At 41.3% G+C, this 25867-nt stretch overlaps 11 protein-coding genes across 11 annotated transcripts; 8 read left to right on the plus strand and 3 right to left on the minus strand. All coding sequences in view use genetic code 12, as the record gives it.

Annotated features, from left to right (window-relative positions):
* Positions 1-265: 265 nt before the first annotated feature.
* On the plus strand, positions 266-1597 carry FOC1 (Probable formate transporter 1 (Formate channel 1); the record flags this gene model as incomplete). The annotated part of the gene is made up of 1 exon (XM_001384698.1): positions 266-1597. A coding segment is annotated over one exon (1332 nt), but the record flags the coding sequence as incomplete, so codon positions are not given.
* A 1361-nt stretch (positions 1598-2958) lies between these two features.
* Positions 2959-4813, plus strand: DBP9 (ATP-dependent RNA helicase DBP9 (DEAD-box protein 9); the record flags this gene model as incomplete). The annotated part of the gene is made up of 2 exons (XM_001384699.1): positions 2959-3972; positions 4015-4813. 2 exons carry the CDS (start codon positions 2959-2961, stop codon positions 4744-4746), a joined length of 1746 nt encoding a protein of 581 aa, XP_001384736.1. The 3' UTR covers positions 4747-4813.
* Positions 4814-4921: 108 nt separating this feature from the next.
* On the minus strand, positions 4922-5575 carry PICST_31986 (predicted protein; the record flags this gene model as incomplete). Its single annotated transcript, XM_001385053.1, has 1 exon — positions 4922-5575. The coding sequence occupies one exon, from the start codon at positions 5573-5575 to the stop codon at positions 4922-4924; it is 654 nt and encodes a 217-aa protein (XP_001385090.1).
* A 1754-nt stretch (positions 5576-7329) lies between these two features.
* Positions 7330-8862, plus strand: MDR110 (multidrug resistance protein 10; the record flags this gene model as incomplete). The annotated part of the gene is made up of 1 exon (XM_001384700.1): positions 7330-8862. One exon carries the CDS (start codon positions 7330-7332, stop codon positions 8860-8862), a length of 1533 nt encoding a protein of 510 aa, XP_001384737.2.
* Positions 8863-10149: 1287 nt separating this feature from the next.
* Positions 10150-10521, plus strand: PICST_47034 (predicted protein; the record flags this gene model as incomplete). The annotated part of the gene is made up of 1 exon (XM_001384701.1): positions 10150-10521. A coding segment is annotated over one exon (372 nt), but the record flags the coding sequence as incomplete, so codon positions are not given.
* A 509-nt stretch (positions 10522-11030) lies between these two features.
* Positions 11031-11558, plus strand: PICST_31989 (predicted protein; the record flags this gene model as incomplete). Its single annotated transcript, XM_001384702.1, has 2 exons — positions 11031-11056; positions 11132-11558. The coding sequence occupies 2 exons, from the start codon at positions 11031-11033 to the stop codon at positions 11556-11558; spliced, it is 453 nt and encodes a 150-aa protein (XP_001384739.2).
* A 3257-nt stretch (positions 11559-14815) lies between these two features.
* COQ3 (3,4-dihydroxy-5-hexaprenylbenzoate methyltransferase) lies at positions 14816-15658 on the plus strand (the record flags this gene model as incomplete). Its single annotated transcript, XM_001384703.1, has 1 exon — positions 14816-15658. The coding sequence occupies one exon, from the start codon at positions 14816-14818 to the stop codon at positions 15656-15658; it is 843 nt and encodes a 280-aa protein (XP_001384740.1).
* A 296-nt stretch (positions 15659-15954) lies between these two features.
* On the minus strand, positions 15955-16614 carry VPS60 (protein involved in vacuolar protein sorting; the record flags this gene model as incomplete). Its single annotated transcript, XM_001385054.1, has 1 exon — positions 15955-16614. One exon carries the CDS (start codon positions 16612-16614, stop codon positions 15955-15957), a length of 660 nt encoding a protein of 219 aa, XP_001385091.2.
* Positions 16615-17215: 601 nt separating this feature from the next.
* On the plus strand, positions 17216-18449 carry PICST_84240 (predicted protein; the record flags this gene model as incomplete). The annotated part of the gene is made up of 3 exons (XM_001384704.1): positions 17216-17247; positions 17328-17648; positions 17706-18449. Coding segments are annotated over exons 1-3 (1083 nt in total), but the record flags the coding sequence as incomplete, so codon positions are not given.
* Positions 18450-19557: 1108 nt separating this feature from the next.
* Positions 19558-20973, plus strand: PICST_31994 (predicted protein; the record flags this gene model as incomplete). The annotated part of the gene is made up of 1 exon (XM_001384705.1): positions 19558-20973. The coding sequence occupies one exon, from the start codon at positions 19558-19560 to the stop codon at positions 20971-20973; it is 1416 nt and encodes a 471-aa protein (XP_001384742.2).
* Positions 20974-21066: 93 nt separating this feature from the next.
* On the minus strand, positions 21067-23397 carry LAC9 (lactose regulatory protein LAC9 and GAL4-like protein; the record flags this gene model as incomplete). Its single annotated transcript, XM_001385055.1, has 1 exon — positions 21067-23397. The coding sequence occupies one exon, from the start codon at positions 23395-23397 to the stop codon at positions 21067-21069; it is 2331 nt and encodes a 776-aa protein (XP_001385092.2).
* Positions 23398-25867: the final 2470 nt, after the last annotated feature.

A 25867-nucleotide genomic window follows, 5' to 3' on the forward strand; every position in this document is an offset into this window, starting at 1 on the left:
GGAGTTTTTCCGCGCTAATAATACGGGGATCCGGCATTTAGCACTTAATAGCCCATCGGTGATCTCTGATGATGTTCTTAAAATCGCGTCACAATTTACGGGACGCATCGCTACGGTCAACTTGACAGCTATCTTTATATAGAGCCATCTTTCCATGACATCTCAGGTGGTTTCTTTCTGTTTTGTTTTGTTTCCAATTAGTGCTACTTCGGTTAATTCAACTTAGCTATCACCGAATTTTTCAGTCCTTCAGTGAGCCATCTCTATGGACGAGACTTACTACTTGACCACTCACGAGACGGCTTTGGCCGTCGTGGCGACAGCGATGAAGAAGGCCAGACTCCGTATAGATACACTAGCTCTCAGCTCGCTCATGGGAGGTATCTTATTCAGTACTGGAGGTATGCTCTATGTGCTAGTGGAGTCATACTGTCCAGGATTAAGAGAATCAAACCCCGGCATCATATACCTTATACAAGGAGCTTTGTTTCCCATTGGACTTTTCTACGTGGTGATAATGGGTGTTGATCTTTTCAACTCCAACATACTCTTCTTCAGTACAGCATTGTGCCGGGGAGCAGTTTCCTTTTTAGACTTATTCATCAGCTGGTTCGTTAGCTACTGGTTGAATCTTGTAGGGAACATTTTTGTTTGCTATATCATCTGCCATTATTCGCATGTAAGCCAGGAGCCCAGTTTCATAGAGGGCTCTATTACCGTCGTGGAGACAAAAGTAAAGTTTTCATTTGTAGCAAATCTCATCAAGGCTATCGCGGGAAACTTCTTTGTCTCCTTAGCTATATACTTGCAGTTGATGGCGAAGCCACTCCATGTCAAATTGATCATGATGGTGCTTCCAATTTTCAGTTTTGTAGCCATGGGCTTCACGCATGCTGTGGCAGATATGTATTTACTTATCATGGGCACTATCAATGGAGCACCCGTTTCTGTGGGTGAACTTGCTTGGAAATTGTTTTTGCCTGGTGCCTTGGGAAATATCATTGGAGGTTCCTTCTTTGGCGTAGTGATTACTTGGTACTTACACTTGGTTGTAGTAGAAAGGGACCAGAGACAATTGCATTTGCCTCAGTATGAGGTCAGAGACGAACAACCCGAATTGGGTATGGATTCTAGGGTCGTGAGACAACAGCCTTCAGTAGAAATCACAGAAGAGTTCCCTACTTTGGAAGAGAAGCTTGGCGAAGAACGTTTGTCGTCTGACTCCAGCAATTTAGAAGTCTATAGACTGAGACTGAGACTCATACTGAGCGATTTGGCCAGGATATCTTCCAGAGCAACGGGAATCTCACGTATAACCACAAGAACAATTCGTACTGCTAAGAAATCTCCGAAGAATGTCTTCCCAGTGTACGGAATGGGTCCAGCATCCCTGAAAGACCAAAAAATCGCATCAGGTAGAGACGACTACGACGATAATGACACTAATTCGATGTACTCAGCAAGTCAAGAGTTGGGTCCTAATGAGGTGCCTTCGGCTGATTACATAGGTGAACAATTAAGAAAAGTAATCTCAAGAAAAGGATCCAGCGCTGGAAGTAATTTGAGACGGAAAGTCAGCGATTTGGAGTCTCAACGCTATAGACGTTCTTCTCAGGAAACAAGACGATCTATTTCTTCTTTCAGAAGACCATTCAGAAATTCTATTCATTTGAACAGAAACAACCTTGAAGAGTTCCATAACAGATTGGAAAGGGCCAAGGTAACACCGAAGTCTGCAGCAGCTGCAGACGATGTGGCTGGCGTAGACCCCTTGACTATCTACCGTAGCAGTACTAAAAGTACAACAAGTCCCCAGAATGTGTTCCGTGGAGCTAGTATGACAGCAACTGATTCCGCCAATGTCGACAATACGGTCAGTATTTCTTCTGAAGTCATAATCGATACTCCAGCTACAGACAGATCGGAGACAGCAACCAGTAACGACTACAATGTATATAGCTACCAGCCCGACGAACCTATACAAGAACACAGTAGTGAAGATAAGGGAAGCCAAAAAAACCCACTGAAAAGTGAACAGCATGACACACACAAGTAATCAGAATATTTAATTTATAGACAATAGACTTTGCATTTTCATTAACAAGGCGATGTAGATTAGAGATAAAAAAAATAGATGGATGGGTGCAAAAATATAATTTTTGGACGAGACAGGAATCGAACCAGTGACCTTTTGCTTGCAAGGCAAACGCGCTACCAACTACGCCACACGCCCATAATCAATATGAGAAGGCTGTAATTGAATGATTTTAGTATTCAAAATCACGTGATAAAAATCACGTTTTCTGCATAATTCTAAGAAAATTCACGTTGTAAGTAGTAAAATTGAGTTCAATCAAGCTTATTCACTTTTGTTATGTTATCAGGGTCCTAATGGTACTAATTATCCTAATTTTGCGTTTCAAAGAATTTGAAAATATTTTAAATTTGTATTTTCAACAAGAAGTTGGAATTTTTCCAAATTAAAGATTTCTTGTTCTTAAATTTCATAAAAGCAAAAAAGAACATACATATACTGCAACTCAAGTCAAGTAGAACTATTGTTTCATATAGAAGTACAATGTCTTTAATTACCTTTTTTAATGAATTTTTTGCGCCATGAATGTGGCCATATTTCGCAGCCCACTAGTATCTATTAGTACGGTAACAGTTGCTATTAATTGACAACATTTCCACGAACAAAAGGTATATATATATAGTAGGTATGCCCAATATTAAAGAGCCACCGAAAGTTCTACATCAGCTATAATATCCTTTAAGCCCTCCTTCTTCGACCAATTTCTCGTGCCATAATCATGGTTTATATTTGCAACTGCAACAGGTTTCCATTTTGAGATGAGCCGAAAAAAATTGAGACCTCATCTTAAATTTTTCAACTAAAAGTTAGCTAGAGAATATTGAATATCACTATTTCTCTATAGAATTCCTCCAATTTTTACCATGAGCACAACTTCAGCCTCTGAGGCGTATGTCGATGACAATTCATCGTGGGATTCATTCCATTTGGACGCTCGTCTTGTTCAGGCCATCGATCAGCTTGGTTTTGAACATCCTACCTTAATTCAGGCTAGTGCGATTCCCCTAGCTTTGGAAGAAAAGAGAGATATCATAGCGAAAGCTTCTACAGGCTCTGGAAAAACTGGTGCCTATGTGATTCCAATCATTCATAACTTGCTTACGGATGCTGAGGTCGAATCGGGAAACCATCATATAAAAAGTATAATCTTGGTGCCTACTAGAGAGTTGTCCAACCAAGTTCTCCAGTTCGTTGAAAAACTCTTGGTGTACAGCAACAATAGAATTAATGCCATCAACTTGTCCGCTAATCTCAGTGACCAAGTTGTCAACTCGCTATTGATGAACAAGCCAGAAATCATCATCTCCACACCAGCCAAGTTGATCCAGGTCTTGGAAAAGAATGCCAATAAAGACTTGATCGATTTGTCTACTGTAAGGAACTTGACCATTGACGAAGTTGATTTGGTATTGTCGTATGGGTATCTCGAGGATTTGCAGAAGTTGGAGACCTATTTGCCCATCAAGAAGAACCTTCAGACCTTCTTGATGTCTGCTACTGTAAACGATGACCTCAATGACTTAAAGACTAGATTTTGTTCTAGACCAGCTATTTTGAAGTTGAACGATGAAGAATCTGCTCAGAACAAGTTGATTCAATACTACGCCAGAACAACTGAGTTTGACAAGTTTTTGCTCGCATATGTCATTTTCAAGTTGAACTTGATCAAGGGGAAGACCTTGGTGTTTGTCAACAACATCGACAGAGGCTACAGATTGAAGTTGTTCCTCGAGCAGTTCGGGATCAGATGCTGTATATTGAACAGTGAGCTCCCAATTAACTCCAGATTGCATATCGTAGAAGAATATAACAAGAACGTCTACAACCTACTCATTGCTACCGACGAGACCAATGACTTCACAGTAGAAAAAGATGAAGTTGATGATGAAGAAGAAGAAGAACAAGAACAAAGCCAAGAGCAACAACAAGAAGAGAGCCAAGATAAGAAAGCTTCTTCAGCTAAGACTAAGCAATCCAAGAAGTCAAAAAAACAGAAGAAGGATACCGAATACGGTGTTTCCAGAGGTGTGGACTTCAGGAACGTAGCCTGTGTATTGAATTTTGACTTGCCTACTACGTCCAAGGCATACATCCATAGAATCGGTAGAACTGCCAGAGCCGGCAAAGCCGGTATGGCACTTTCATTCGTATTGCCCATCAAGGAAGTTGGAAAACACAAAACTGCATCTTTGTCTACAGCCAAGAAGGACGAGAAAATCTTACGTCGTATAGTAAAGCAACAGTCAAAGAACGGATTTGAAATCAAACCTTACCAGTTTGATATGAAGCAGGTGGAAGGTTTCCGTTACAGATCGGAAGATGCGTTCCGTGCCGTGACTCAGACTGCGATCAGAGAAGCCCGTATCAAGGAGTTGAAAAACGAATTGATCAACTCTGACAAGTTGAAGCGTTTCTTTGAGGAAAATCCGCAGGACTTAGCATCGTTGAGGCACGACAAAGAATTGCATCCTACTAGAGTCCAGAGTCACTTGAAGAGGGTTCCAGACTACTTATTGCCAGAAAGCGCTAGACAAGACCCAAAGAAGATTGGATTCGTCCCATTCCACAAGAACAAAGTGCACAAGAACAGAAAGAAGAAGCCTACAGGAAGAAAGGCTGATCCCTTGAAGTCGTTCAAGAACAGAAAATGAGCATATAGATAAAGTGTATAGCATTCGATCGTAAACTAAAAATATTGATAATGTACATGTCTATAAAGGGAAATAGTAGATGGTGAATTAAAAATTGGAGAAAGAATGCTGATGCTGATGATGAGATTCTGGAACATTTGAGTAGCATAGTCTAGACTAACTATTTTGTGTGTAATCACACTAATCTGCTCAAAATCATGTTCCACAACAAATTTGCCATACAGTTGCATGGGAACATCATCACTTGAGGAATGAAAACGAAGATACACACAGAAACAAACGGCCAGAAGCAATAACTGTACTTCAACGACTTGATATATGAAGATCTGGTGTGTGCCGAGATTTCTCCGTGGTCCCAAAGACTATTAAGGATATTGAACACAAGCTGGAAGAGCGGAGCGCCTACTGCTTGGTCTACAATAATTCTATACACCAAGTTGTCCACCTTAACAATCAACGTATCGATCCACACGACTGTGAAGTAGCCGTTTATGGCTCCCCAGACCATGAATTGGAACACTTTACTAAGGTTGAACTTCATCTTGGAGTACTGGTTGATCGACTGAGCCATTGCAGCTGTTGATGATCCAAGAAGAGCTGGACCAAGAACGCCATTGAAGTTGCACAATTTATCGTAGTTGAAATATATTGTCAACGATACAACAGCTTCCACAACCAAATAGATTACAAGCTTACGATGAACGCTACGAGCCATCGGATGGAAGTGGAGGTTGAGATTGGACGTGTTAGAGTCTATAACCGTCAACGGTGTGGACTTTTCCAAGTCATGGTGTTTTGGAAGATTGGTGAGTTGTATATCTGCGGACATTATGTTACGAGAAACGGTAATGGAATGAATAGCGAGGTTTCAAAGTTGTTTCAATGTTTTGTTCGAGTTTTAATTGAAGTTGTACATAAAGTTGTCTGAACGTTTTTTCGAAAATTGTACTCAAAAATATTGACAAGTTGTAGTTTTGAATGTTTTCAAGTCGTGGTGTTGAAGCTTGATGGTTCAATAAAATTGTGACAATTTGTTAATAACAAAGTATGAGTGTGTTCCAGCTTGAAAATGGATATGAATAGACCAGGATGGAAAGAAACAAAGTGTGTATATGGAACGTTGTAGATACTGCTGTGTTTAGATATCAGAAGTAGTTTTCTTTTCGTGTTCACTGTCTTGATTTGATTGTATGTATTGTGTGGTTACAGGCTGTCAACAAAACTTGAAATAGAAAGAGAAAAAGTGCAGAATAACGAATAACGTATTTCTGAGCTTTAAAAAGTAATCTAATTCGAGCAATGACTCTCAACAGTACAACCTTTTTCGAGTCGTGAAATGCTTTACAAAGCTACGGAATCTTCAGAAAAACACCCACTTGGAATTTGCAAAAATCACCGTGTCTAAAATTAAATTTTCGCACTTGTCAATATTGTCGCGTGTAATCAACAAGAATGTCGCTTAGATCTGGAAGTGCATCTGAAGAACATGCTTGGATGTACGGCAGAAACGAGAATAAATGTAGATCATAATGAAGGAGAACTGACACTGAAAATGGTGATGAGAATGTCAAATAGGTAAAGTCTCCTTTCAGCTGATCTTCGGTGTAGTCTGTGGTACTACCATTCCGAATATTGGTAGCGCTACTATGAATATCCTAGAGGTATTGGTTGCAACAGTCCATTTTCGGAAGTGAAAGGTCTGAACATACCTGATGGTTCAATCACGAAATCAGCTAGTTTGAGTGTTCTTTTGACTTTTCTGCCATCGAAATATGTGCCTATTTCTCTTGGGAAGATTGGTGGTGATTTCTCAAGTAGTAGTAATAGAGGCTTATGCTTTATGTAAGAGCTCATATTGCGGACGATACTTGATTTCAGATTCAAAACCAAGTTTGCTTCCTTTGGCCCCGTTATTGTTCCGACCGTTCCACAATGGAGTGACTCATGGTAGGGTTGGAGTTGTACCTTGACACGCAAGGACGAGACCAGGGCGAAATAGTCTCTGACAATGCGAAGACACAGCCCAGAAGAGTGTCTAAAAAGAATACACACAAAATTTTTCATCTACCTGAAGGATTTATAAGTGGTCGAAAAGTAGTTGGATAACTTTCCATTCCCAAGCGTCTTATGTATACTTAGTTGTATATTTTTGTATTAGGGTACATTGTCATATTATACAAGCAGAATATTGGTAAAAATATTCGTTTTCTCCCTTTGTCATGCTCTCATAGTGTCCTGCTCTCTCTTGTCTTATTCCCTTAGAGGCTTTGTTCTCTTGCATTTTCCCTTTTCAAGAGATGTATTTCTTAACCCCCTCTCCTCTATGGGGAACACGGAGTTGAGGCACAGAATCCCGGGCCGAATATTTTGGAGTTGGGTTCCATACGGTCCGATACCCGTTTAGGCGCGCAGCCCACGTCAAATTAGTAATGGCCTCGGGGTTACGACCGGTTGGGTTAAATACTGTGCTTCTTTCGCAATTTTTCACCGGTATGATCTTTACTACTTCTTCTCCTCTTCCCTTACTCATCTCTTGCTCAGGATACTTATGTGTTTGCATTTGTAGTTCAGCTGCTAGTTCCAATGAACAAGGAATACGTAGAGCAGCGAAATAGTGTCGATCTTGAAGACGGCACTTCATCCAAATCAACCGAGTTTGTGCAAGAGTCACCAGACGAAAAAGACCCATTTGAAGTCAGGTTTGATGGCACAGGCGATGACAAAGAGGATGCCTCGGGACTTCCGCGGTGGCACAAATGGGCCATCGTGGGTATCATCTCGTTTGGCTCATTGTGTGTCACCTGTATTTCATCTTCGTGGTCTCTATGTTCTCCCATGATCATGGAACACTATGGAATCAGCCACGAAGTGTCCATTTTGGGTATTTCCTTCTATATCTGGGGGTTGGGAACAGGTGGAATCTTCTTGTCGCCAATTAGCGAATTCCACGGCAGGAAGCTCGTGTATATCATCGGTATATCATTGACTGTAGCTTTCATGTTTCTTTCTACTTTCTCAGAGAATATCGGTGCTGTGATGTTCGGCCGGTTCATGAGTGGTTTTGCGGGTCTGAGCTTCATGAGTGTAGCGTCTGGATCCTTTTCGGACTTGTTCAAAGCCCGTAAGACAGAAGAAGGGAAGGATTCTAACAAGGAATTGGCGTTGTCGCTTGTGCTATACTCAGTGTCTCCCTTTGTAGGGCCCGGAATCGGGCCGCTATTAGCAGGCTTCATTAACTCACACATGGACTACAGATGGACATTCTACGTATTAATAATGTGGGCAGGAACGCTTTTGATTCTAGTGGTACTCTTGGTACCTGAAACTTACGAACCAGTACTTTTAAAGAAGAAGGCTAGAAGATTGCGAAAAGAAACTGGAGACGATCGCTACTATGCTCCCTTAGAAAGAGTCAAAGTCACTTTGTACGAGAGTGTGATTGTTTCGTCCAAAAGGCCCATTCTCTTACTTTTCAGAGACGATATGACATTTGCCTTGTGTTTCTACACGGGGTTTACCTTGGCAGTGGTATACCTTTTCTTTGTCTCATTTCCATACATCTTCACCAAGGTATATCATTTCTCGTTGGCAGCCCAGGGCATGTCTTTTCTTGGACTTATTGCAGGGATGTTAATCACATCCTTGATATCACCGTATTTTATAAATAAGATCTACATGCGCTTACTAGCCAAAAACAACAACGTCTCTAAGCCCGAGTTCAGATTTATCCCGCTTATGGCTGGGGTATTTATCGTGCCTATAGGATTATTTATTATTGCATGGACTTCATATCCCCACATCCACTGGATTGCACCTATTTTTGGCTCTGCCATTTACGGAGCCGGCACCATTCTTGTGTTCAACGGCATTTTTGGGTATACGGTAGAGGCTTACCGTTTGTATGCTGCTTCTGCAATGGCTACAAACTCTTTTATACGATCCTTAATGTCAGGTGTGTTCCCACTTTTTGGAAGACAGATGTACGAGGCCATGGGTATCCAATGGGCTACAACACTTCTTGCCCTCTTTGCATGTTTATTGATACCCATTCCATTCGTTTTCTTCAGATACGGCGAGTACCTCCGTAGCAGAAGTCCCTATGCTTGGTCTCAATAAACGTCTACTCATCAAAGCATAATATTTAAGAAATATATACAAATAAACAGCATTAGATAATAAAAACCAATATTACAAACGGAAGTCGTTGAGAAAATCATCCTCTTTCAGTTCGAAGACGTCTCCACAACTGCCAAGGAGAAAATACCCCCACATTGACAATCAATTTGAGGTACCAGAGGGTCCACCCCTCGAGCTCCATCTATTCCTTGCATTCCGTTGAAAGAAGGTTTGCATGACTGAATGATATTTTCCTTTGGCTGCGAAATGCCCCTCACAGAAAAAGGTATATTTAGAAGTCTGCAACATGAACTAATGCCTTATTGCTGCATCGATTGTGTAATTGTACATATGGGCTTAGATGGGCACGTTTTTTACATCTTTGGATTCACAGCTTGTTTGCTTAGGAAAGATCGTAGATTCACAGCTAAAAGAGGCATCTGATTAGCAACTGGTGTTGGTATTAGTCAAAAGCGCAATGGTGTGCGCAAACCCAGAACGCAATAATGTCGACTGTTTGCAACCATTTCTCAGCAAGCGGTGTGGGGCTCACAGCCTTTTTCCAATGCAAGTCATATAATAGAAAAGCAATTGATGCTTATGCTGCTGCAGAAACTGATGGGTGTTTTGTTGGATTGTTTAGGTTAGCCCCGGGACAAATCTGTGGGGAATACCGATTAGTGACTGGAAAGTCATTCCAAGTCCTAGCATATCTAAACGATTTCCTAAGTATAGCCCCTATCTACTTACTTCTTCATAGTGGAAAACTATAAATGGTGCCATGTTTGTTTGTTTGAGGAAGAAAATTATCAAGTTGCAACGTCCAATCAACTAAAAATACACAGAATGTTGGCAATTCTATTCTTGTTCTTACTCACAGCTGTTTCTGCTACCAAGACCTTCGGGGTTCTTGTTATTCGTTCTGGAACGCAGTTCCAGTACGACTCGCTAGTGTCGACTAATGGTATAGTCTACCTTTCCGGTGGAAATGGTATCACTTTCCGTCTCAACGACGACGGTACCTTGTGGAACGATGCTACCAACAACCCGATTTCTTTGGACGGTGACTATAATGTCATTGAAGGTGGTAACCCAACAAATTGGTTCTCTATTGTTGACGACAACTTAGTTTACAACGGCGTCAACTCATTCCAGGCATGCTTGGTAAAGGACAATACTTTCAGGTTATCTGTAAACTGCGTTGGCGGTATCCAAATCTTCTTGAGAGTTGTTGGTGTTCAGGATAGGAACCCAACACCTCCAAGCCCACCACCAGTCAATGGTCGTTTTGGTCTTATTTCCATCCACTCTGGATCGCAGTTCCAATTCAACCCAATCAACAAAGTGCTTACTCATCCTCATGTTTTCTCTGTTGGTGGAGCAGACGGTTCTCCAGTGTCCTTATTCTTGAATGCAGACACTACTTTGACAGATCTGGGTGGTTTAGGTATCTACGTTGATCCTACAACTGGAGAGTTTGGACTCGTTGACCCATTTGGCCAGCTCAAGCCCACGCCTGGCTTCAGTATCAGCGAGGGCTACTTGAACTTCTCGCCAAACAATAACTGGAAGGCATGTCCCTCAGGACCTAACCAGTTCTCCTTGGCCAACAATGATTGTACAGGAGGTACTGGCATTGCCTTGAAGATCGCCCAGTAGTGGATGACGGACCCAAGACCAAGAGGCTTACGAAGACTACGAATTTTATGACACCACTATCCTAATGTTATCTTTTGCTGCTATTTTTGATCTGGCTTGCTGTTCTTGTTACAGACTTCCCATCTAATTCTCATATCATTCGTATTTCATTTTCTTTAGTTATTTTGCAGCCGATCAGGCGAAGTCTTAGCAGTGTATTTTTGAAAGAATTTTTGTGTTTCCTGGTAATATATATAATAGCAGTTGCTTGAGTATTATCTAGATATTATTCTGGGGTCGCCGGAGTTATACGAAGATGAATCCTGTGCCCCACAGAAGTAGTTTCGCGATTATGTGCCCTGGCCAGACATTGAAATGGAAATGGAACAGAAACTCATAGAAAAAATCATAGAGACTCGATTACGTAAGCTGAATAATTCTATATAGGTCCGATATCACACCTTGTACTCAACTTGACAAACTCTTTCCAAGCTATATTCACAGCTGTGTGACAGGTCTTATCGACAGAAATGGTAGTACATAACCCAAACAACTGGTATGTGAACGCGGTTTTGCACTTCTTGCATCAGCTTTTCTCCGTTTTTTTCTACTAACTAAGTGAATTTTTCAGGCACTGGATAGACAAGAACTGTCTTCCATGGTCCAAGGACTATTTCAGAGACAATGTATTGGAAACGGAGTTTGAAAACGACGAGTACAAGATTGTGCTTACGAGTGTAGATTCGGTCAGTGGCGACTGTGACGTGACCCAGAGAAAGGGGAAAGTCTTGTGCATCTACGATATGAAGTTACAATTTTCATTGAGTGTAGACTTGAAGGCCGAAGAAGATGAGGATAAGAACTCATTCAAGGCCAGCATATCGGTGCCAGAGTTTGTGCACGACCAGGAAGAAGACGAATATGTGTTTGAGATTTCTGCCGACGACAAGAAGGCTGAAATCAGAAAGTACTTCGTTCCAGTGTTGAAGCTGAAGTTGATGAAGTTCCAGAATGACTTGATCGAGTCTCATGCCAAAGACGTCCAACATGCCACATAGCTTCAGGAAACAATACAAAAGTAGTAACAAAGTAAAATAGTAAAAAACTTAAAAAGTACTGTTGTGGTCCATTCCGTCATTATATATTATAGATAAAGCTAACATTGACAATATAGCAATATGTACATATCATTATACAAGTTATAGCTGTAGGAATAAATATGCCACAACATATCCATAACTACAGCCGAGTTGAGATTTGCTCACAACCTTTTAATAGTTGAAGTCTTTTCAACCTTCAAATCCTTCCGGAACACCCTTGGCTGCTCTTACCGATCCATCACGAGATCCGAGATACACCTCTACGGGACCAGTATCGTTCTGGTCGCCACTGAGACTATACCATGGCACTTGCCCTTGTTCGATCAACTTCAAGAACTTGTAGGTTTCTACAGAACTGTAGGGAATACCAGTAGATGGATCGAAATACTTCACTTCAGTGCCAGAAATGAGACAGTTCTTCTTGTTACCATTGGGCAAGTAGATACCAGTGGGTGCCTCTGTCTTCAAAACTATAGCAGCAGACTCCTCTTCGATATTTTCTTCTACCTCTTCAATCATAGCCTGTTTGACACCTAATCTCGGTAACTTTTTCAATTCCTCAAATACCGGATCATCCTCTGTAAGCTCGGAAGCCGGCTCAAACAAGATATCTCTTTCTTGTTTCACAGCAGCATATGGATTATCTACCTTCCCTATTCTTAGAATCGTCTTTAGGTCCTTAAAACGACGTGATGCCGGCAACAACGATTGAGGACCAAAGAGAACTGATTTGATGTTTGGCTGGATCAACCGAAGATCCTTGTTGTCTTCTTCAAACTCAAGAAGGTAAACAAAGTTACGACCTACTCGCTGTGGTGGACCTTCAAAGATTTCTCCTTCATCTTCTACTTCCGTAGCTGGTGTTTCTTCCCGAGATTCTACATTGGGAGTTTCCCCCTCTTCCTCTTCCACAAGCTCATCGACAAACTTAACCTTCTTGGTAGTCTTTTCATCCGCGTCTGACTTGATGGGTTTGTCTTCTTCAGTCTTTACTTCAATCTCGTTGTCAACTTCACCAGGCTCCACGCTCTGAGCTTCCTCGGTTTCCTTTGAAGTTTCTATATTGGTCTGATCATCTGTTTGTTCGATTTCCTTTTCATGTGGCTTGTCCTCTTCACCTTCTACAGACATTTCTGGTTGTTGTGAGTCTTCTTCCGTCTTCTGATTTTCAACAATTTCTTCGTCAACAGTTTCAGAAGGTTCAACTACAATTCCTTCAGAATCTTCGGCATTCTTAATCTCTGTTTCATCATGCTCTGCATCTACTTTGGTCTCTTCAGATTTTACCTGTCCGTCTTGATTTTCAGTTGCAATTGCACTTGCATCTTCGACATCTTCTTGTTTGACATCTTGATCTTCTATTCGTTGGCGCTCCATCTCTAGTTTTACTAGTGGCAACTCCTCATCTATTGCACCTGGAACTCGTATTTTTACAGGTGGTTCCTGATTCTCTATCTTCTTCTTTCTTCCAGGTTTCTTCTTTTTCCGATGGAGCAACTCATGCCTTATACGCGCCTCTCTGATTTCTTCATTTGGTGTAATATATGTTTCCTCACTGCGAAATCGTATTACATTTTTCAATTTGGCTCGTTTCAGAAGTAATAACTGTCTCTGTTTCTCTTTCTTAACGACTTCCTGCTCTCTAAATCTATTCAAAGACTCGATGTTAGACTTTTCTGTCTCGATAGCCTCCGCTAAACGTTCCTCTTGAGTCATTTCCTTGTACTGAATACGAACCACGGGAGTTTGGGCTGCTTTCTTCTTTTCATTTTCTTTCAAGCGCTTCAACAAAGCTTTCTTGTTCTCTACAGCAGCAGCTCTTGATGATGACCTTCTTTCCAGCATAAGTAGCGTTTCTGCCGAGGGCAAAACTGCCTTCTTAGCTTTTTTGACAGCCGGTCCTTTCACAGGAACCTTCTTGATAGTCGGTACAAGACTATGTCTACTTTTCAATTTTCGTTTCTTGAGCTTCTCCTGACGCTCAAGCTCCTTTTCTCCTTCGCTTTCATCATCATCCGAAGCGGATATTTCGGAATCAGAAAGCTGCTCGTCGGAATTTACGTTTGTTTCTTCGTCATTGTCACTTTCTTCTCTAGCTCTCTTGGTCTTTCCGTCTAAAGATTCTGCTTCAGATTCTTCTTCGTCTTCGTCGATACCACGTAAATTTTCGTTGTCGACTTCTTCGTCAAAAAACTCCTCGTCATTTTCATCTTCTTGAAACAACAAGTTGACATTCTCGTCATCTTCAGTGACAAATTGATTTAAATTCTGAAGCTCAGATGACTGTTCCTCGAGTTCTATAAGCTGTTTCAAACGTGACCCAGCATTGGCACGTCTTGCACGTGTCGCCACAAGACTGTCCTCGTTCATGGATCTTATATTCAAGATAAAAAGCGGTCTTAAGAGATTGTTTCCTGGCAACGAGATAAGTATAGAGATAATGAAATATTTCTTAAGTTGAGATAGTCGGAAGTACGATCTGCTCTTGTATATCACGCGTAGGACCGGAAATGAAAGAAAGTGGCATATACAGTCCAAGAATTTAGATGTATAGAGCGATTTTCCAGGATTCAAATCTACTTCTTTCTACTATAAAGATTCTTCGTAAGTTACGTATGAAATAGATGGTCCTTCAAGCCAGTAGATTATATTGTAAATTTCTGCCAATTCCCACGCATTCTGTTTCTACTGATTGAGTCTATCCTCGGTATAGACTTCCTGTATGAATTCCGGAAAGCCGTTTCCATGCTGATCCAGTAACAGAGCGTTCTAAGCTGCTCTGAATAAAGCTTCTACTTAGTCTCACTGGAATCACATACACGGGATCTACTTACTTCCCCAAGCGATGCCAAATTACTGAATATTATCTACATATTTTAACAGTTCACAGTGCTGTGCTACTGTTCGTGAAACCATTTCCAGCACGTGACCTAATATCAAAGTGAAAAATCGGGCCAGGTTAATTATCATTTCAATTCTACCTCCACAATCCGCAAGAATTTCACGAATATCCTTATATTTTGGGTTAGAACATGTTGAAATCGTCCAGGGGTTTATTAAGGGGACAGGTCTCGGTTTACGGACGTTTCAGCCGGGTTGGATCTACTTTACCATGTGTTTCCACCCATTGTACCAGATTTCAATCTACTAGTTCTAATAGTGTTGATAGCACTGTGAATAATGGCAATAAGTTCACGGCAATTTCAACTGAAGAAATGGCACATTTCAACGCATTAGCTTCGTCCTGGTGGGACGTCAATGGCCCCCAACGTATTTTGCACAAGATGAACTTGTTGAGAATGGACTTCATCTATCAGACAGTGAGGAATCATTTGCGCTTGAATCCTCCAGAAACGGCCGTAGAAGACGAGATTTATATTCCTCCGTATGGGGTTGACTTACTTCCAGATGCTATTAAAAAGAACATCGTTGCAGAACAGGAACAGAGACGAGACGAAATTCTCGAAAATGCAAAATTGACAGTCTTGGACGTTGGCTGTGGTGGAGGCATATTGTCTGAGTCAATGGCCCGATTGCACTTCATAGACAGTGTAAAGGGAATCGACTTGTCGGAAGACGTATTGCAAGCGGCCAAATTGCATCGGGCCAAGGATCCGATGTTCGTAAATGGCAAGTTGAGCTACCAGTTGAGGGCTATCGAAGATTTACCCACCACAGAGAAATACGACATCATCACCATGTTTGAGATGTTGGAGCACGTAGAATATCCATCCAAGGTGCTTTTGGCAGCATTAGAACGAGTGGAAGTAGGTGGGTGGGTATTTATTTCCACCATAAACCGAGACTTTATCTCGTGGTTTACTACCATCTTCATGGGAGAACATGTCTTGGGCATTGTACCAGTCGGAACTCATACCCTCGACAAGTACATCAACCAGACAGAGATTCGGGAGTGGTTTGAAAGTGATCCGCAGAGAAAGGAAGCGTTTTCCGTTGTAGATGCCAAGGGCTGCGTGTATTTGCCAGCATATGGCTGGAAGTTCACTTCCACGCCAGATGTGGGAAACTACTTCATGGCAATTCGGAGAATGAAGTAATGAACATAGGTATGATAGCCTTGTGATTATTAAAAATGATTATGATTTGAAGTAGAGAAGTAAATGTACATAGGTAATTAAGACTACATTCGGATATTATATCCTTTAATAGATAAAATAGTTCTTGCCATTCAATTTAGAAATCTTGCTTGATATTACAGTATGTCTCACCGATAAATTACATCCAGAAATCTCGTAAGTATTACTATTATCTTACATCCTTCCCTATGTACTGTACTTTATCATGTTCCAAGTAGGTATAGCATCTTCATTTCATCTATCCATATGCATCTTTTCTAGCTCGCAACCTTGGCTGGATTTTCTTCTACGGGCTGTTCATCAATAAAAGTAGGCAAGTTGTCTGTACCCACAGCTTCATCGTTTAAGTAGCTAGGCATTCCAATTCCAGTTTCTGCCATTTCGTTTTCATACTGCATTTCTTCACCCAAAGCATCGAGTTCAGCATCAAGTTCAGATTCGCTGATATCATCTGGAACATCGTATGTCGTCAGCAATGCTTCTTGCAACTCGTTGGATTTGTCGATTAAATCCAACATTTCGTCCTGAAGCGATTCTATCTGGTCGATATCGATCTTCCCGTATGTCTTACGCAATTGTTTATTGGCCAGCTTCATGGCATCCACGGTTATCATAGTATTTTGAAGATTGTCTGTAGTCATCGAAGCCTGAGTTATGTTCCACGACTGCAGCTCCAATTGGTCTTTCTGGGCCTCGATTTGTTTTCTTTGTCTCAAAAGCTTCAAGGCCCGTTGCTTTAATGCCGATTTTCCGGGCCCATCTCGCATTCGGCTGATTTTTTGTTGGTAAGTCAGAAGCTCAGCATTGATCTTGGAGAGTTTGACATCAAGACTTCCCACACGGTCATCGATGCCTTTGATGGCGTCGTTCAACGACGGCTTGGGAGCAGTGCTCTTTGACCCAAAGAGACGGTTCATGATGATATGGAAGATAAAGAGGCGTTGATGCTTATTGAAGTATTGAAAAGAGAGGATAAGAACAGATGGATTTGATAGTGCGAATTCTGGAGTACAGATAAAGAAAAGTGCAGGGCAGTGTGAGTGAGACTAGTGAGACACAGTAAGCCATCCAGGTTTAACAGCAGAGAATACAGAGTGAAAGTTCAAGTACAGATGCCATTATTAGATCATGGGCTTGACAAGTGAAATGAAATCTAAATAGTCCTATTCTATCTCTCTGTACTAATGACTGAAAGAAATGCCTTCGCAGGTAATCTTAACCAACGGCTTTCTGTACGTCTACCATCTACTTCTCCCTGTCAACATATTTCTCTCACAGAATCTGCCATAATACTTACAACAACTTGTCAGACTCAACATCGATTCTTATAAGTCCCAGGGTATTCGAACAGTAATATAGTTTTCTAAAATGTCTATTTGCACCCACCTTCTCTTGCAGCTTGAGCGCAATATTCACGTCTCATGTACATTATTATTTCAAGAACGCGAGTTTATTTCAATTACTTGCATTTGCTTCTTCTCTTGATTTTGAGGAATTGACCTTCAATCGACTTTAAAACCACATCAGAGGCAATGCCTGAAGTTGCTGAAGTATGCTAGTTCTTTTTTTGGGCCGAGAATCCCCAATTCTCGCAGATACTCTTCTTTGCTTACTAACCAACCCTTTATAGGTAGCTCATGTTTGCGCCCAGCTCCGCAGAAATGTGCTTGGATATCAGATTGCGAGCTTGGTGTTGAATAACGATGCGCTCCTATTCCCGGTATTGAAAAACGCGTCTAACCCTGAAAAGGAATTGCAGCTGCTACAAGGTCGGTTACTTCATTCAACCATCGAATCGGTAGGAAGACATGGAAAGTATTTCTGGCTCAGAACAAGACCGGTAGATTCAAAGTCTACCGACGTTTTATTGATGCACTTTGGCATGACCGGAAACATTAAGATCAGAAATATTGGGTCTCATTTGATTTTCTTAGAGAATGCAGGCACGAAGGTTATTGACAGTATCAAGAAGGAGAAGAAAGTCTCAAAGTACTTCAAGAAAGAAGAGGAGGACGTAGTCACCGTAGAACAGCTCCAAAACGAAGAGAACGAATCAAAGAAGGAACCAGAAGAATGGCCCCCTAGGTTCACGAAGATGGAACTAGTGCTCGAGAAAGACGGTACTAGACTAGATTTAGCCTTTACTGACCCTAGAAGATTGGGCCGAATCAGACTATTGACAGGTCCAGGAATCCAAGCTGATGAAGATTTATTGAATACCAGTCCATTGGATGCTTTGGGTCCTGACTATTCAAAGTCGCCAAATTCTCTCAAATCGGAAAAGGAATTTGTGATCGGCGATCCCGACCCTCATCACCATGGAAGACCAAGACCAACGGTTGAAGAATTTAGCAAGTTGGTATTATCAAAGAAGAAACCTATCAAGAGCTTTCTTCTTGACCAAGCATTTTTCAGTGGTATTGGAAATTGGGTTGGTGATGAGGTGGTGTACCAGGCACGAATACATCCTAATGAAGTGATCTCGAGTAAGATTCCTCAGAATCTAGAGAAAGTGCATCCAGTGGTTCAACGATTGTACGATTCTATAATTTATATATGCGAAGAGAGTGTACGCGTTGAAGGAAATGTGAAGAAGTTTCCTTCCAATTGGCTCATGCTATATCGATGGAGCAAGGCGAAAAAGAAGGGCCCCAAGCCTACGACAGATGATGGAAAAGCTCTTGACTTTGTTACTGTTGGCGGTCGAACAAGTTGCTTTGTCCCCGAGCTCCAGAAACCATTGAAGAATGAAATCGGAAAAGAAAATAACGGCAAGGCCATCGAACTGAAACAGAAGCCTGCAAAGAAGACAAAGGAAGTAGCTACTTCGAATGGAAAGAATAGTGGTAAGAGATCAAAACAGGAGGATGAAGACATAAAGAAGGAAAAGGCACAAAAGAGTAATACCAATGGGACCCCAAGAAGGAGTTTACGAAACAAGAACTAACCATGTGTATCAGTATATAGCTCAAGGTGATGTACTTCGACAATATATAAAACCTATATTGACATGAAACTATACTGATTGTTCAATTTGGGTGAAAACATGCTTTTAAATGGCTGCGAAATGCATTTTTCTGGGGTAATCAGCCGATAAGTGGTGTCAACTCCAGGCAGTTTTATCACAATCATAACACACTATCTACACTGATACGTCAAATTCACGTATATATATATGTAGGTGATATCTACATAGGTAACATCCATTACAACAAACAAAAGTGCCATTTGAAAAGACGTTTACTAACATAAATTTACGTCAGCACCTGCGCAATAAATCAAAAGCGCAATTCTACCGATCAACCCTTGGAGAGGAGACCCAGGCGAAAAGGGTTGAAACGCCGAAAGCTTGAAATCTCCAATTGCACTGAATATAAACATATCCAATTGCAGTTAGGGGGTTTTTCCTTACGCTGACGTTTCCTATTCGAGACAATGTGTAAGCCAGATTGTTCTGGATCCAGTGCAGTGCCTCGGAGTAGCTTCTCCACGTTTGGGGCAGATGCCGGATGAATGACGGATTGAGAACAAGATCAGAATTGTTAAGTCTGTGTTATTGTATTGTGATTAGATTGAGCCCCAAGAGGGGAGAATTGGAGATTGTCTGGCCGATATCGACGGTCTGGGTGTATAAATTATCAAATATGTCAGGAACTTTCTGCATCCCTTACTTCCAATAGAGTATATAGTAGCAGCGCTTGGAATTGCGCTATATGAGATAACTTCTTCTGTCTATACTGCCACTTGCTATCAGCTGCTATAAAACTGCCATTGCCAGGAGTGTTTTCCTCTTGTGTCTTGCCCCGTTGTTGTTGCTAGCCATCTAGCGCAAATAATCTTGAATATCTTGAACGTTCAATATGTATACATTCAACGTTTCCGAGATGCTCTCCTTGGATTTCAAACAAATAGTGACCGTAGCCTTGATGTTCTTCATCATCCGTGAAATCAACTACTTGATCAACAATCTCAGTCGGATCCTCAATAAAAACCAATGGAGGAATATTCTGAATCAAGAGTCGCTGGAGAGGGATCTTCCGAACCCAGTTTTTTTGCACCCTAATTCTACCGCTGAGCCTGTAAGTTTTCCGGACGAAATCATATTGGAAATCCTTGAGTACGCTCCTCAACACGATGTCTTGAGAATGGCCCGTGTCAGCAAGAGATTTGCTAGAATTTGTAGAATGAAACTCTTCAAAAATATATACGTTGGAAGCCCGACATCCAATGTCTTACACCCAGAGTACAACACTCCATTCTACCAAAAATACACCATCATAAAGTACGAAAACTTTCTTATAAACAGTGGGTCATTGTTTTTCACAAGACGCCCAATCCAAGAGTTTGTGTTCAAAGATCCTAAATTCTCTACTGGTTTTTTTGACAAATTGAAGTCTTTTCACCCACAAGCAGCTTTCTACATCGAGAACAAACCCAGGACAAAGTCTCCTTTTAAAACCCTTCGACATAACTTGTTGATTCTGGACATAAGGAGGTTGGATATAGTTCCAGAAGAAATTGATTCTTTGACAAGTTTCCCTGATTCTATCAGACATTTGTCGATTGACTTCACTGACCTTCAAGAAAATGGGGCAGCATTGAATAGGTGTAGAAATACCTTTGCTGGGTTGACTTCTCTAAAGTTGAAGAATGTGGACAGCCATATGATTCTAGCACTTTTTGCTGGAGAGAAGATCAGTGTCAGAAAGCTTTCTCTTCTGACCAGTAATAGTGAATTTGGCTTTGATACGATAGAGAAGTGTTTCGACTTGAGTACCATTTCAAGCTTCGAGTTATTAGATAGGAATATCAACCGAAAGAATGAATCCTATAAGCAGTTTATAACCAAGCTTGCTTCGGTTCGCCTGTTAACACTTTCGTGTCCACAGTCATTTCTCAGGGACATTATAACCTCTTTTAAAAAGAATACACTTGAAGAGATCAGTTGTCTAATTGACACAAGCCACGACGTATCTATGTCATTTATTCAAGGATTAATCGAAGATCATGCACAGTCTCTAGTTCGTATCAGCTGCTGTTCTTCCAATGAGTGTTTTATTTTGACAGACCTGGGCTCCTTAGATAAGTTCACAAGCATTCACACAGACAGGTCTTCAGAATACTATATTGATATGGCCAAAGAATTGCACAGGAATTCAGATGATTATCCCAAGTTGAAATTGTTCGAATTAAATGGAGTTCCAATTATATTGGATAAAACATATGGCGAATTAACTGGAATAACTCCTCTAGTTCCCAACCGCATCAGTCAGTAAACTCTGTTGATATCACTACGACATTAGAAGATTAATTTGACAATCCCTGGACAAATGTTACTCTATATACTTACCAATTTAGAAGAACCAATACTATTTAAATTGCATGACATCGTTTTCGAAATTGAAGAAATCCTCCATACTGTCAAACAATGACACATTGTTTGGCTCAATTGCAAAAAGGCTCTCGTAGTTAATTGTAGCCTCTCTATCCTTTGTCGTAAGAATGTCGATGATCTTGACGAACTTGCCTGCCAACTTGTTGTAAGGCTTCAATTTGTTAAATGAACGTTGAGAAATATCGATATATCGGGAGATGACATCGTCGGTTCTGTAGTAGACCTCATCTGTTCTATCCAAGCCGATATCTTTAATTCCAAGTTTCAAAATAGGAACTAAAACAGCTTGGAACAAGAAGTACGTCAAGTACCAGGCAGTTAAGCGATCGATTTCAAATTTCTCCAAGAACTTGGCAACCATCTCAATAGTCTCTACTGAAGACTTGAAACATATGTTACGGCATCTCTTGATCAAGGCAATAAAGTTAGGATCCTCAAACCCTTCGTTGGACTCCCAGAGGATATATCTGAATATCAACATCTGCAAGTTCTTGATTCTACAATTTAATCTGAGTCTTGTCAACGAAAACCACTTGGGGATAGGCTGTGCTGCATATTTGGTATTCTGCCATTGTTGGTACAAGTTCGGAGTGGAAATTTCGTCATTCTGGTTGAAATATAAGGGAAGCTTCCCCACAAAGTCTTCCAAGAGTTCGTTCATATCCAACAAACCGATCATCTTGGACAAGTCGTTCTTCAACTTGAGCACTGATGAGTTGTAGTTGTATATTCTTGTGGATATTTTAGTTAACTCTGACTCGTAAATCAAACCAGTGTAGATGGTAGGATACTTAACCTCAGCGTCTTCTATTCGTGACATGTTGCCGTAGTTAAGAATATCATCATCAATATTGAGAACCGGTTCCAAGTCAATAGTGTTCAAAGCAGGAATTGTCAACGGTCTACCAAAAGTTAACGTTGTTCCGACGTCAAAAAAATACATTCCCCACCAAAGACGTTTTCTATGCTCAATTTCCTTGTACAACTTTAAGTTTGTTCTAGGGCTATCACCATTAGTGTGGTCTATGAACTGGTCAAGTTTAACCTCCTTGTGTAATCCCAAGGCTGTTGCAACCCTAGCAGATAATCCTAGATAACTCCAGCCTGTATTGGGCTTGTTATTCTTTTGGACATAGTTGCTCAACAAGACGTAACTGACGAACAACTGGCTGTCGCTGTATTCGAATACGTTGATAAGCTGAAGTAAGTTCTTTACTCGCTGATAGTAGTATGTGTGGACACGCGAGCTCTCTCCACTGATACACCATATACCTATAGCAAGAATGGTGTTCAATAGGACATGGAAACTCAACTTCTTTTCGTTGTCTTCTATCTTGGCATAGTCATACTCGCTGGGGTTATCACCGCTGATCATGGCGTTAAACTGCTTCATGAACTTCGACTTGTCTACAAACGGGTACGCATTGTGGTAAATATCGAAATAGCTGGATACAGCGAGAGTCTGGAAGGCTGCATTGTCCAACAAGTCAGCGATTCTACCAGAGTTGATTCCTTTCCATATTTCGTTTAGATGGACATCAAGCACCGTTGCTGCCTCTTCCTCTTCCTCATCATCGTTATAGCTAAAGTTGTTTAAATTGAGGACTACATCTTTTCCACCAGTCTTCTTGGATTTCAACAGAAGAAACTTAAGCAAACCATTGGTAGAATTAATCCCGAAATAACCATTGGATTTAGGTGAGTCGTAGTTGAGTCCTATGTCGTTCGACAAAACAGCCATTCCATCAGTATTAGGAGAGTATAACGGCTGGTCAATATTGCTGATGTTATTGTTGAGACTGTCTTCCCTTTCATCATACTGGTTCAAGTCTGACTTTTCCAAGTCTATCAAGTAATCTTCAGGCTGGTAATCGAGAGTCTGTTCCAGCGGAGTTTTCTGGACCTTTTCCCGACTGATTTTGTTAATATTCTTGAAGGTGATAGGTATGTTGCTCAAATCTTCAGTGGTCAAAGAGATTTGCTTATAGAACTGCGGGTTGTCGATAGTTTCTACTTCTTCCTTGATGTCTGAGTTGGATTCTGAAGCGCGGAGCAAGTCATTTATCTCTACATCTCCTGGAAGCAACCGGACAAGCAACTTCTCTAGTGCTTTCACACGGTCTTCCACTTTCAGCAAGTGAGTTCTTGTCAACGGTGATCTTATGGTTTTAAGGGAATATACACATTTCCAATTCTGTTCCTTGCACTTTTGGCACTGAGGATACTCTTTGGAGCATTTCATTTTTCGGAGTCGACACAGATCGCACGCCTGGTGCGTATTTGGTGATCGTGTGGAGACACTCATTGTGTACTATGCGTTATAGCAACGTCTCGTGGCTTGTTGAGAATTTGGAGCAGAAAAGAAGTTCAAAGTTTAAATGATTCTATATTGAATATTGAATTCTCCACAGAAGCGCATCTGAAGACGAAATTTTTATTTATGTGCGCACCGGAAAAATTTGGCTGGGTGCAAAAAGCGTTATGGTTGAGGTTATGAATACTGGTGAGAAATGGAACTGACGTAGTGCAAATACAAGCAGGCAGCAGTAGATATGTTTGGCATTCATAATTATGGTGCTAGATAGTTATGAAAATATGTCAAGCGTTGTACATGTTGCTGTACTACAATTTGAAGACAAAAATTGAAATAAACTGAGTCTCTTTTTGATAGAATAGATACAAATAAAGATCTCTGCCTATTTCAAATAGTACGAAACAAAGCTTTCAAGGGGTGGGAGGAAGATTATAGTAACAGGGCCCTTTTGTGGTCGAAATGGAAGGCCGTTAAATATAGACATCTTACAAAATTACTGCTGTACAAACCAAACGAAAATCGCAAACGACAAATGACGTATTCCCAAGCGACCCACAACATCTTCCGCTTTGTTTGGACCCAGTGCTACAATGTGCCACGCTCTGACGAATCTCTACTCATTCCGCAATTTGTAAGATCCGATAGTTCCACCCGATTCGTTTATCATGTCTTTAAAGCTACAACGTCTCTGGCTGCATATATCCTTCGTCTCTACTCTGACAGATCAAGAAAATCTGTCTGACAGGAACGGTCTTCTTTCCATTTTTGCAATCAAATTTCCAAACATTTTTCCAAGCCACTCCTATGCTTGACCGTTGGGGTCTGTTTCCAATAGATCTACTCTCTCTTCAACAAAATCTCAGTTAGAGGTCGTATCCAGCATCCCCATACGACGCTTAATCGAATTGCAACCATCACCCAATACTGTCGTTTGCCGAAGTCTGGATGCAGGTTCATAGTTTTTTTCCGAAACACGGAAGCGTCTCCTCCCAGCCAAATGCCTTATAGAGCTCCCGACTTCATCCGCCTGCAGCCGCTAGCTGCTCCACTATTGAGGGGACACCTTTGTTGGTCCAACAGAGAAGGCTGCGAAACGGTTTTGTTCAATCTGAAAGTAGAGCCCCTCTCAACGGAGTCACGAAAGTTCTACTGTGGATGATTCAACTGTGGAGTAGGATAAGAGACTGTTACGCGGAATGACCAACGGCAACAGATGGATGTTTTTGACACTCTTCTTGAACCGGGCAGATGTTTCATTCTCAAATTTGCAACTCTAGTTGTTGTCTACAACTCCCACTATTGCCGCAAAATCAGACAAGCTGCTAAATTCCTAATTCAACACATTCCAATTAATCCGACTGTCTGTCCAACAACTGCGAGGGCCTGGTCTGGTAATGGAATTTGTCGGATGCACCCCCACACTAGATAATGCTTTGGCTATTGGAACGTCTAGTGTCTGCTTATACTGCGAAGATTTTTCTCAGCAATTTTTTGGATACTGTCAAAAATAAATCCTGCCCCTCTTTTGTTGGAGGATATCGGGTCTAGAGCTCAGACACGCATTCCGCCCTCGTAACTTTGCAAGTCGCATAGAACACTTCTCGAATCTAAAACTTCCGACCGCCCAAAAATCCTCTCCCCAAAAAGAAGTAATCAGCAACGACAGACAAAGATAACCATACAGTAAAACCGACTCATCAGCAACACCAACTCTGGCAAGAAGAAAGGATGAGCTCACTCCAACATTTCGTCTTTAGACTGCGAGAATGCAGACATCGTCGGGCCCAGTCTGGAAGCCTGTTTTCAGACATTTTCTTTGGCCACAAAATCAGTTAGCGGTATCGGCAACGACAAAAAAGAACGCAGAAAAAGATCCATACCGCAATAATCAACTACCATACGCAGTTTTCTTGACTAGCTTCTCCATTTTTACAGCTAGAAATCTACAGAAAAGACAAGCTTACAATTGGAGACGGCCGCGATCTATATATAAGCCCAGACTGTAACGAATCAGATCGTGTCCCCTACCAATCGTAAAAGTATCAATACTCGTACAGAATTTCTGCTACCTGGTCTAGTCTCGCTGGGTGGAGTTTTTAGAACGATCCGAGATCAGCCGTGCAGTGCCCCTAGTTCCACATACGAGGGCATCGGCAGAGTTTTCCGATCTACTTCCGGATGCGGTACTGGAAAAGCTGAAACCTTTTGTTGCCCGAAAAATGCTGTACGTGATTTCTTCCCGCCTTTTCTGCGCTGCCTCGAAGGCCCGGATATCGTCCCCTCTCCTCCCCGGATCTCAAACTGCAGCACGATAATGACAGATGCCCTCTTCTAAATTATTGTCCGGCGGAGTCGGTGAAGTATACAGACAGAAACTGGGAAAGTATACTATATAAGGAGGCCATTCCCCTCCAGACTCATCTACGAAATTCTGGTTTTACACACTTTTTTTCACGTCGCC

The sequence above is a fragment of the Scheffersomyces stipitis genome, chromosome 5 (assembly GCF_000209165.1).
Source record: "Scheffersomyces stipitis CBS 6054 chromosome 5, complete sequence".
Lineage (NCBI taxonomy): Eukaryota > Fungi > Ascomycota > Pichiomycetes > Serinales > Debaryomycetaceae > Scheffersomyces > Scheffersomyces stipitis.